The 12,245-nt window shown below is 43.3% G+C and overlaps 1 protein-coding gene across 1 annotated transcript; it reads left to right on the forward strand.

Moving 5' to 3' along the window:
• The first annotated feature begins 619 nt into the window (after nucleotides 1–619).
• On the forward strand, nucleotides 620–7,336 carry LOC141932777 (meteorin-like protein). The gene is made up of 5 exons (XM_074846851.1): nucleotides 620–729; nucleotides 1,598–1,814; nucleotides 1,899–2,007; nucleotides 3,235–3,294; nucleotides 5,775–7,336. Exons 1-5 carry the CDS (start codon nucleotides 620–622, stop codon nucleotides 6,089–6,091), a joined length of 813 nt encoding a protein of 270 aa, XP_074702952.1. The 3' UTR covers nucleotides 6,092–7,336.
• Nucleotides 7,337–12,245: the final 4,909 nt, after the last annotated feature.

Consider the following 12,245-nt stretch of genomic DNA (forward strand, 5'->3'; position numbering starts at 1 on the left):
ACTCAGACCTGCAGAAGAGCAGCTCCCCGTGTCGTTCATTGAAAATATGGAAAGGGCAATGCATATAGAAATCTAATTACTGGCAGGCACAGCCTGGCTTTTAGCATGATAATTGCGGGCCCTTGTGCTTTCTTGTGCACGGACCCCTGAAAGGTACTCGTGAAAGCAGAAGTTAAAACTATTGAATTTCCATCAATCATTCAATGTTTGCTTTGATTATGTTGACACGATTTTTGTTTGTTCCTAAACCGCGCTGAGAAACTGTTATTAATCACTTTTAAATGTTTGAAAGACAAAGGAGGGGACTAACGTAGAAAGGGGGTAAGGAAACAGCAGCGCAGCGATGGTGATGGCAAAGCGTCACTATTGTACCATACCCGCCCCCCCCCCCCCCCCGCCTGTTTTGGGGTTTTGTCTTTCCGTGGCGCTCACGAACCCGGGGACCCGCGGGGCGGCCCGGGGGCGGCGGCCGAGCCCCGGCACCCCCCTCCCCTTCCCGCCCGGCCCCGGCACCCCCCTCCCCGCTCCCCCCCGAGCCCCGGCACCCCCCTCCCCTCTCCCGCCCGCGCTTATAGCGCGGCCCGCTCGCGGCCGCCGGCTCTGTGCGGCGGGGCCCGGCATGGCGGCGGCGCGGGGCCCGCCCCCCCTCCTGGCCGTCCTGCGGCTGCTGCTGCTGGCGGGCGGCGGGCAGCGGCCGGGCGCCGCCGACTACTGCAGCTGGAGGGGCAGGTACGGCCGGGGGGGCTCCGCTCAACCGGGGGCTCCGCGGGGGCAGCGGCCCGGACCCGCCCCGGTAACCGGGTCCCGTTAACCGCAGCCCCGCCGCGGGGCCGGCGGCTCTTTCGGGTCTTCCCCGTTGCCGGGGGATGGCAGCTCCGCCTCGCTGGCGGTTTGTCTTCTGTAACTTTGGCAGGAAAACAGGCAGCAAAGCTTTCTCAAAAACTCTATCCCTTTCCTCTGCATTTTGTTATCTTTTAACTAATACTGCTATTAGGGATTTGATTTTCATAAGTGACACGAGCAAAAGTAACTTTTCTGAACGCGATTGCACCAGCTTGAGCAAGAGCTCAGGAGCAGGGCCAGCACAGCCTGCTTTGATTAGAAACGTTTTCTTGATGAATTCTCATTGGAAATGTTAAAAACAATTTTAGAAATTTAGGTTTTTAAACCAAATTTTTCAGACGTACATCAGTACTCATTGTGCAGCTCCTACTGCAGAGTCAGAGGCTCGCACCCCTTCCCACCTGCAGATGGGATTTCCCGGAGAGCTGAGCATTGCCCGGGCCCATGGCACAGAAAGCTTTTGCTGCTCTTTAGCAGAGAGGATTTTCCCTCTGTCATTTCTCTGGATGCTGCAGGCATCCAAGCGTGGATTTGCAGGTAGGAGAAAGGCACCCTGTTGCAGCACCAGAGGTGACCAATCGCCCTCCCTTCCCCACAGCACTGCACGGTGGTCGGAGGTGAGGGAGGGGAATTAACCTCAGAGTCGCTAGGCTGGAGCCAGAGCTCTGGGCAGCCAGCGTGGCAGTGACTGCTGGGCTGTTCTGCCTGTGCCCTGGCTACTCCTAGTGACGGACTGATGGTGTTGTCTTGGCAGCGGTTTGAGCTGGGAGCCCCGTTCCCGCGCAGTGGAGCAGGTCCATCTACGCTGCACCGAGGGCTCCCTGGAATGGATGTACCCAGCACGAGCCCTGCGTGTCGTTTTGGAGCCCAACCTCTCCAGTGCCCAGCACACCACTGTCTGCATCAAGCCTGCCAGTGACTTCCAAGGTGCCAGCATCTACGTGGAACGTGCTGGGCAGCTGCATCTGGTGGTAAGCGAGGCAGAGGGGGCTCGACCCCACCACGTGTCTTGCTTCAGTGCCCACACACCGCAACGAGTGGCCCTCTTCCTGCAGGCCAGCCCGCAGAGGGACATCAGCCGCCGGACTGCCAGCTTCCAGTATGAGCTGCTGAGCAACCAGAGCCCTGCTGGCCCTGACTTCAAGAAGATGGCACTGGTCGAAGGTAAGAGGAGGGCCAGCCTCAGGGCTTCGCTGCTGGGGCAGATCCAAGGTGGCATCTGATATCCCTTGACATGGGCAATGTGCCCAGGGGCCAAGAAGGCCAATAGTATCCTGGCTTGTATCAGCAATAGCATGGCCAGCAGGGACAGGGAAGGGATCTTACCACTGTACTCAGCACTGGTGAGGTCGAACCTCGATTACTGTGTTCAGTTTTGGGCCCCTCACTACAAAAAGGCCCTTGAATGACTCGAACGTGTCCAGAGAAGGGCAACGGAGCTGGTGAAGGGTCTGGAGCACAGGTCTGATGGGGAGCAGCAGAGGGAACTGGGGGGGTTTAGTCTGGAGAAGAGGAGGCTGAGGGGAGACCTCATCGCCCTCTACAACTCCCTGAAAGGAGGGTGCAGAGAGGGGGGATGAGTCTCTTGAGCCAAGGGACAAGCGACAGGACAAGAGGGAATGGCCTCAAGCTGCGCCAGGGAAGGTTTAGACTGGCTCTTAGGAAGTATTTCTTTGCAGAAGGGCGTTGTTGGGCGTTGGAATGGGCTGCCCAGGGCAGGGGGGGAGTCCCCATCCCTGGAGGAGTTTAAGAGTAGGGCTGGCACAGTCCTGATTGATTCAGTGAACCCTACAACCTGGTGTTAGACTCAGGAAGGCTTCAGATGTGGCATAGGCTGTTTTCTTTTATCACTATGTTGAATGACTTATGCTGCTATCCCACACTTGGAATAAAAGTCAACCATATCCACACTGGATTACTAAAGTTTCAGTAGGCAATGCTGGAGTGTTCCCTGGGTGTGGAGCTGCATTGTCTGAAGACATTGTACCTCCCAGCACACGCATAGATGCTTGTCTTTATTCCTGTCTGTTGTAATCCACAAGTAATATAGGAGGATCTTCCCCTCTTTCTGTCAGAACAGAACCAAATTTGAAAAGGTTGAAAAATGATGGAGGGTAGGTATGTGCCAGGTGCTGTGTTTTCAGCTATATTTTTTGCATGCTTTATCAGTTGTTAAAGGGATTATATGCTTTCAGGTCCTCTTGTCACTCAATGACTGTTACAAATCCTCTTTGCTTTGGTTGTATTTGCATAACAAGAATTTTGGTTTGCATCTGATCATAATGCTCTTTAAGCAAGTAGTTCTGCCCCATTTCCTCTCGTAATTCACCAGTCCTTTAGCAACAAGACATAGTGTAGTATTATAAGTAACTAACTGTTCTTTTTTTCTAGCTATGTGCCGTCCTTGTGATGACCTGGAACTTCTTATGGCCATTTGCAGCAGTGATTTTGGTAAGCTGACTAAAGGGAAATCGTCCTGCCTTTAATTATGCATTGATTATTTGGATTTATTTGCTGCTTTTCTTAAAATAACAGCATGACTGTGCTCTATGATCCAAGAAAGAAACTAGCTTTGTGAAAAAGAATTTGAATGAGGGGAAGTAATGAAACCTAGGAGGGAGAAGCGTTCTTTCAAAGTCCTCATTTCCTGCAGGCAGAAGGGTTACAATCTAAAACTGAACTGAAAGTAATTCTCACAGGTGTGCTGCTGGCTCTCACACATAACAATCACATGTGTGTAGACACACATACACACACATTGTACATTCTTGGTATGTTCCTTTTTATTCCCTTCATCCATTTGGGTTTGGGTTTTTTTTTCCGATGATGAATATGCCCTCTCTCTTCCTGCCCAATTTGCACACTTCCAAGTTCTTTTTCTGCAGAGGTAGTGAGTTGTTAGCTAAGGATTTCAGGTGCCTTAAACTTCCTTCAGTGACACACTGGTTAGGTTTCATGCCTTATGAGAAATCAAAGCAGTTAATATTCCGTAAGGTAAGAAATAATAAATACTGATTTGATGGCACATTAAAAGCTTTTTCCATTTGCTCTACTTAATAATGCAATATATTTTTTTCTTTTTCTCTCAGTCATGATTCATTCATTTTGTTCCCATAGTTTTGCACATGAAAATTTGTACCTCTTTGATTATGTCCAACAGCTAAACCTGTAGAGCTGCCTCTCCACGTGACTGCAATTATATTGCTGTAAATGTACCTATGTAAAGAAGTGAAACTATGAACTATATTTACCCCTATGCAATGTTTAAAACCCCCCACCAAATTAATGCTTTCCTACTAGGAGTTGCCATACTTCAAGTCTACTGATAAAATCAAACACCAACATCATTGTGCTGATACAAAAACAGAGTGTAGCGCATGCTTCCCTTAGAGTGCTCCTTATCTGGTAATTTTTCTTCTTCTAAATTAATTGATGCAATCCAGCCCATTGTCTCTACTTGATGAAGTTATCAGTTCCCATGCAAGGCGCTCTGCCTCTGCACTGCCTGAAAGACCAGAGACTGACAGATGTGGAGGCCCAGGCACACAATGGGGGGCACTTAAAGCAGCAACAGAGCAGAAGAAATGGCCCTTTGAACTGACTCTATTTATGGCCTGACTTCCTTGCCCTAGGCTCACAAATCGCTATCATCAACTTTTTTGATTAGAGAAAATAGCTGCTAATGAAAGTGTAAATGACACTGGGAGTGAATAGGGGCTTTATAGTTATTCTTAAAATGGAGGTCTTCAGTCACTATGCCCTGAGCAGCGCAGGAGCAACTTGGAGCACCAGGAACAAGCGCATTATAGCTTGTCAATAGACTTGACTGCATCTGATTAAAAACGAGGGAGATGGAGAGCAGACACATCTGTTACACAACATGCTGGATTCCCTTGGAAATTGAATTAGATGAGGAAGTTCTCAGAAACTTCAGAAATAAGCTTTTTCTGCCTCTTGGGTTGTTGAGTTCTCCATACATGAATGAAAGAGTTTTGTGGCAGAAGCATGGTTATGTTCCTGTTGCATTGGTAACCTCTCATTTGCTCAAGAACTTTTGGCTCAAATGGTGGCTTATTTCTTTCTGAGCCTTCTCTGGGTATGGAATTGGAATTAATTTAGTTAATAGAAGAATAATTGATTGCTGTGAAGAACAGGGGCAGTGAGAATGAGAAAAATGGATTCAGGATAGCAAACACAGTCGGATGGGATGTTTCATTCTCTGTACAGTTGATGCAAAGGATGCTTTCAGTCGGAAAGACTATGGCTTATTATTCTTTCATTCCCAGAAAACAGCTAGGATCATTGTGGGAGAAGGAGGTACACGTATACTATGTGATTTTAAATAAGGCTTCAGATAAAGCCACTTTAAAAGTTCTGCATGTCGTTCATCAACTCCCAAAGTATCTTTTGATGGACGGATGAATGCCATTTTCTTTTGAGGAAGAAAATCCCAAACCTTTAAATGAAAAACGTTTAACAAGCTCTTATTTCTTCCAATCAAATCATATTCTGATTCATCTTGGATCAACCTCTTTTACTGCTGTCAAAGGAAAAACTTCAGAGTCCCCTGAAGGCAGGAAGGAGGTAGCCTGTGACAGTCATTGTCTTGGAACATAGACTGAACAAATGGAATTCCTGTGCTTTTTTATCCTTTACCACTGCTCTGCATTGTCAAGCAAGTTATATGCTTTTTGCTCAGATGTTAGTTGATTTGGGTAGTCATAAAACATGCTTCCAAGCACATGGCACTGTGTGTAGGGATCTCTGTGTAAAGGATGCAATGTAAGCTCAGAAATGTGCCCACCTGTAGGTGGTAGGTGTACAAACTGCACAACAAATCTGTTTCACCAGTTATTTGATTCAGTGAGCTCCTAATACCTGAACTGCTTACCTGCTGCTCCATAACCAACTCCTGTCTTCTTCACATCTAGTGGTGAAAGGATCAATCCGAAATGTTTCCCATGATTCAGAGAACCACATGTCACAGGTTGATGTCAGCGCCCAGAAAGTCTACAGACAGAAAAACAGAATTTTCCAGCAGGATGAAGCAAGTGGTGAATGGCGAGGCCCTGTACGAACCCTGCTGCAATGCAAGGTGAAGAAGGGAGGTGGAGATTTCCTTTTCACTGGAAACGAACATTTTGGTGAAGCTTGGTTGGGCTGTGCGCCTCGCTTTAAAGATTTCATGTTCATTTACCAGGCTGCCAGAGAAAGAGGAGCCAACCCATGTGAGTTTCAGCTCAACTGACAGGAGTTGAGAGTTGAAAAGTTTCAGCCCAGTTTTTGGATACTGAGTCTGAACTAGAGTTAAAACCAAGGACTAAAGCTAACAATTTCACCGAAACTGGGGCCTGGAGAATTTCCTGAAGATAATGGCTCTGTGAGCCCTGTAAACTCTGACTTTTAATCCACATTTTCATTAGTTGCATTAGTTTCTCCCTCTTCACATCTTCTTTGCCTCACAAAATAACTGAATTTTGAAAAGGTTGTCTTTTTTTGTGGTGCTCAGTATTACAAAATTCTCTCTTAACATTTTTTGCTCTGTGTACATCCTGTGTGCTTTATCTCTAGATTTTTTTCTCTCCTCCCCCACCTCTACTTGATTTCCCTTCCAAATGGTGTCTTGTTTTGTTTTGTTTTGTGTAAAAATGAATGCTAACTATAGTCTTAGCCATAGTTACCAAACCTCCAGGCAGTTGACAGGTTTGGCAGGTTCTTAGCCCCTCTGGGGCAAAATCACAGCTGATGTAATTCTGCAGTGCAGTGCAGCGTTGATTTCTGCACAGTTGACAGCGTCTGATTTTGCTCCCCATGCAAACAGGCCGATGGGGGATACTGCACCTTAGTTATTATGAACACTAGAACTCTATGACTACCAGATGAGAAAAGGTGTTTGGGAAATGCATTGAAATAATCAGAAGTTTTGGTTGTAGTGGTGTCTGCGTGAGAATGTAGTATCTGGTATTCATACTACTGGGCCCACAGCTAGGTCTTGCAAACTGGCTGTTGCAAAGTATTGGAGGATTGTCCTGGTTTTGGCTGGGATAGAGTTAATTTTCTTCCCAGTAGCTGGTACAGTGCTGTGGCTTGGATTTAGTATGAGAATAATGTTGATAACACACTGACATTTTCAGTTGTTGCTAAGTAGTGTTTATACTAAGTCAAGGACTTTTCAGCTTCTCATGCCGTGCCAGCGAGAAGGCTGGAGGGGCACAAGAAGTTGGGAGGGGACACAGCCAGGACAGGTGACCCCAACTCACCAAAGGGATGTTCTGTACCATAGAACATTGTGCCCAGTATATAAACTGGGGGGAAAGCTGGCTGGGGGCCACTGCTCAGGAACTGACTGGGCATTGATCGGCGAGTGTTGAGCAATTGCATCGTGCATCACTTGTTTTGTATATTCTAATTCTTTTATTATAATTATTATCATATTATTATCATTATTATTAATGTCTTCATTTTCTGGCCTATTAAACTGTCTTTATCTCAACCCATCAGTTTTACTTTTTCCGCCCCCCCCCATTCACTCCTCACTGAGTGGAGGAGTGAGCAAGCAGCTGTGTGGTGCTTAGTTGCCGGCTGGGGTTAAACCACGACAAGGTTGTACAGGGATATCCAAGTATCTGGATTTTGAGAGCTGGAGATCAATGCTATATTTGAGATTTTAAATGGAGTACTCTTCTTTGGTTGGTATTTGCACTGTAAATATGAGATAAAATATTTTAGTATAGATTGGAGGTACTACATTTCTTCTTGTTTTGTATATTTGTAGATGTCAAACTTGTGTAGGTTTTTGCCTTTTAAAGGGTCCTTAGCCATTTCTTATAGCATTAATGTCATAATTAATATTTGCTTTCATAGACCGTCATCCCTTTTGAAATAATGTGTTCTTTTTAAAGCAAATGAGTAGTTTAGTGAATGAGTGGTTGAAAAACTAAAATAACCCGGTGTGAAGTGAAACAGCATACTTAAAAATGCATGTGATCTGGTGATTTAATCCACAGCTCTGTGGACTTGTCATCCTTGTAGTGAGCAAACTGAAATCCTTGCACTCAGTGAGAATAATGAAGAGTTTATTAGAAATCATGGATGTTGGATATATTAATTCTATTTGACTGTAATCTCCTTGTATTGCATAGAGCTGAGATAACTATCATCATATCAGTAACTAGTAGAGGTATCTAAATGTTTCCAAGTGGTGGAGTAAAAAACTTTTCTTGGAGAAAATCTTTTTGGGTTCATTTTGTTTCAGATTTTAAACAAATATTCTGACTTTTCTGGGGAAAACATGTAATGTTTAGAAAAAGTTCTGCTGTGCTAAAATCAACAACGCTACTGCTGTTTACATTTGGTCCAAATTTCTTCCAGCATCAAGACTGAGGATGTTTAGATACATCCTGAGTTTAGACCTGAGTCTAACAGTGGGGCAAAGCAACTAGTGTTTCTGTTGGGATAAAATGGAAAACTTGAATCAGTGGAAGAGCAGTAAAGTAGTTGAAGAGTAACATAAGATCAGGTCATAACTCTTTTAATTTTAGTGACTTTATTAGTGTGACAAGGTGGACAGCCATTATCACAGCAAGGAACTGTGGCTAGGTCAGGGCATTTTAATTTTGTCTCCCGGTGTTTTAAGCTCTGTTAGCCTAGGGTGATGTTGTGGTTTTCCAAGTACTTAGTTTCGAGGGCAGCAAGCAATGTTTCTTCCTGTGGCATCTTACCTCACATAGTTTCTAACTGAACCATAGAGTCCTTTCTTTAGCCACAGCAGAATAAAAGCTAAAGGGAAATAATCTTTCTTGCACTAGCTATATTAGTTTATGTATAATAGGAGCCAACAGTTGCATTTATGCACTCGTTTTAGTCTTCTCGGACAAGAGGTTGAACAGAGACAAAACATATTATGCAAGCAGTTTGCAATCCCCACTGCTTCATTATGTATGTCATTTGAATGTATCCCGAGTTCACCTGCACTACTTTATTTGCCCCCTCCTTGCAAAAGAACAGACAGAGACCAACTGCATTGAGGGTATGAAGCATTGAAACCAGCAAAAATGAAGCCAATTTATAAAGATAGAAAGGTGGTCTGGGAGTAAGAGAGGTGAAGAACAGCAACAAGGAGTTTTAGCTACAGCTGACCATAATTCTTGCTTAATGGTTAGAGTCAGCACCTTCCATAAAGCAGCAATCTTCCATGTAAGATCTGTTCTGTTGCTTGTTCTCTCCATAGATGGTAAAACCTTTCAAAAGAGTCCTAGACATCCTAAAGGAGATGTAATCAGTACAGTTCCAGAGATCTATTACAGGAAGTTACATATCCCAGGAGTTTGTCATTCTGTGTTCAAGAGCCATATAGAAGAGAAACCACTTTTATGGCACTAAAAAAACTCTTTGTTCAGTTGTTCCTCGAAAATCCTGTGGATTTTCCTCCTTTCAAAGATGAATAAATAGGGCCAGGCAGCCTTACAAAAGCACAGTGATTCAGGGAATTCAGGGAATAGGTACTAAAAACAAAGTAAGGATGCCAAAAGCATCTTCATGTTCATCTCATGGGTTTTTTCCAGTCTTTGGGGATCAATTTCTCCAACTCTACATACAGGAAAATTGGGTCACGAGGGATTAAATACTATCACTGTTTCACATATGGAGAGTTGAGGCAATGAGAGAATTCTTGGTGGAATTGGGTGCCAGCTCTCCTTAGTTCTAACTTTAAGATTGGAGCTAGACTTACTATGGGGAAGGGGGAACCTAAGTTATAGTCAAAACATATTTGTGAACATCGCAAGCAAACAAGTGATCTCCTTTCTTAATTGTGGTTGAATTTAACCCAATGAATTATCATTACTGAGGAAAGCATGTTGCACATTTTGTCCTTCAGCACTGCAAGCTTAAGTCTTTCAGCTTCTTCCAGGAAGGAAGTGAAGCCTTTTCCATAATCCTTCTGATCTGTAACATTTCATAAAGCAGCAGGGTTCTTTATGCACTTAATCATTTGTTCTTTGCTGGACTTGTGCCTGATGTGTAGATAGAGAATCAAAAGAGGGACAGGACACTTTCCCGTTCATTGAAAGACAAAAGAGCTGCAGGAATCTCTAATGAGTCTTTGAATGACTGGAGCAACACCATGAAGTAAAGGTTTGTGAATAGACACTGCAGGCTAAGTCTTCTTGACTGATTTGAATGAGGTTTTGCCTGCTTACACCAGAGTGGATTTGGCCCTTTTTGAATGCAGCTGGTCTTTTCCTCATGTCTACCTTGCCTTTTCTGTGCAGTTTCAAATGCACTGAATTTTCAACACACCATTCTGTAGGAAATTAATTACATGAATATAGGCTTATTCCCTTTGTTAGGGATTTGACTCATTCACTCCCTTTCTCCAGTTCTATTATCATTGTTAAGGTAAATGTTTAAATATTTTTTGCTGAAATGTAAGCTCAACTTTTCTCTCAAACAAAAGGATAAGAACCCTGTTTGTATAACAAAGTAGAACAATAAGTCTTCTGTCACAGTATGAAATGGGAAAGTCGTGGTTTTCAGAGACCTTAAGAGTTCTAGCAGGAAGGCACAGGAGCTGTGTGCCAAAGTCTCGAAATCAGAGGTTTATGCTGAGCTTTGCTGCTGACTCAAGTAATACCTTCTGCTCTCAGTGAGAGAGTCCATGTTTTAACACCTGTCCTACGAGCTCGTTCTGTGCTGAGATTTGTATGCTTAATTCAACATGGGAAGAAGAATAATTTTTTCTCTTTTTCTGTCCTTGACCAAGTCTATCTTTTCTCCCTTTTTAATGATCCTGATCTCATTCTATTGAAATCTAGCAAAGCTTCCAAAATAGTCATGGAGAGTCAGAATTAATAATATTTATAGTTTTTCTGAATGCTTTTCTTCATTTCAAAGTGATGAGTTTTGTTTTCAGTACAATGCAGTGATAATTTAGTGATATGTCATTCATGCTTCTGTAATTAGTGCAGTCACACTTAACGTATTTATAATTGTGTCTCAGGATATAATCCCAGTAATGTTTGAGAAAGCCATTGCTTTATCTTCAGGGAAATAATATCTCACTAGTTAAAGGAAGAGTCTCACTGTCATCCATGGGCAAGTACCTGAAATAAATCAGGGGTCAGCAGGGAATACGGGAGCTCCAGGTCCACTGTCAGACCAACTATTACAGCATGCCACAGAGCAACAGCCCTCTTCACTTTGAACTTGAGAAGTTACAGCAAAATTGCAATGTTCTTACCTACTACAGTGCCAAGACTAAGGATAGCCAAACTGCTTGAGTATTAGTTTCATGCAAAATGAATGCTTGACTTGAATCCTAGGAGATTTACTTTTGCAAGAATGATATTCCTGACTCCAAAAGAGAAAGTGTTACACTTCATTAAAAAGTGTTGCTGATAATTTTACCTAAAACTTTGGTTTTGACTCCTTATAAATGAAACCATACACAAACTACCTTGTTGCAGTCAGGAGAATAAAAGTAGGATTTGCAGGATCAGGCTTCTAAGGCACAACATCCCTTTACAGACAAATGTGGAAACTCTCTCTAAATTGGGGGAAAACCTTAACCTTAAAGCAAAAAAATCCTTTCTTCCTCCACCAAGAACTACTTGATTTTTAAAATGGAACATAGGTGCTATAAAAAGTACAAATTCTCTTCTTGCATTGAAAAACATTAGGGAGTTTAATACAAACAAGACAAAATACAACTAACTCACCTCCTTAAAGTTCTGTTGAACTAATTTAGGATCAAGAATTGCTCATGATGGTATTTTCACTTAAATTATCTGCCTCTTTTCAATTAGCTTTTATTATTTTAATGGTGGCTCCTCCCACCCTCCCTTAGTGCTTTGGCTGGGCTCACATAATTGCCTATATTTTATGTAAATTGAATTGTTACACCGTAAAATGATATACAAATGTGTCTACCACACAAAGTCCAATAAATGGTGTGAATAAACCCATTATTTTCAATGTAACGGCATCTGATAGCAGCCTGGGAAACACAGGGCTGACAGATGTGAGCCCCTGACAAGGCTTGGAAAAAAACTGAATGAGGAGCACTCTGACAGACCACAATTAATTGACTTTTGAAATAACTCCTTTTTTTTCACAGTTCTACTTGGCTGAGCAAGATTCACAAATTGCTGTCTTGAACTTTTTAATGGGACAAAATAGCTGCCAATGAAAGTCTAAATGACATGAACTTTGAATAGGACTCATACAATGACCACACCGTGACATGTTTTTAACTGACATATTGATTATTTGAGAAGTAGCAGCCACTCAATTGGGAATCGGAAAGGGGGGGAAGAGATGGGAGGGAGTCAAAGAACTGGATATAGAAACACAGTCTGTTAAACATTAGCCAAATACAGTTTTATTTTAGGAAGAGAAACAAG

Source organism: Strix aluco, chromosome 21, assembly GCF_031877795.1.
Source record: "Strix aluco isolate bStrAlu1 chromosome 21, bStrAlu1.hap1, whole genome shotgun sequence".
Lineage (NCBI taxonomy): Eukaryota > Metazoa > Chordata > Aves > Strigiformes > Strigidae > Strix > Strix aluco.

Coding starts and splice junctions, on each gene's coding strand:
- LOC141932777 (XM_074846851.1), top strand. CDS start 620: ATGGCGGCGGCGCGGGGCCCGCCCCCCCTCCTGGCCGTCCTGCGGCTG. Junction 730..1,597: donor TACTGCAGCTGGAGGGGCAG/GTACGGCCGGGG, acceptor TTGTCTTGGCAG/CGGTTTGAGCTGGGAGCCCC. Junction 3,295..5,774: donor CATTTGCAGCAGTGATTTTG/GTAAGCTGACTA, acceptor CTTCACATCTAG/TGGTGAAAGGATCAATCCGA.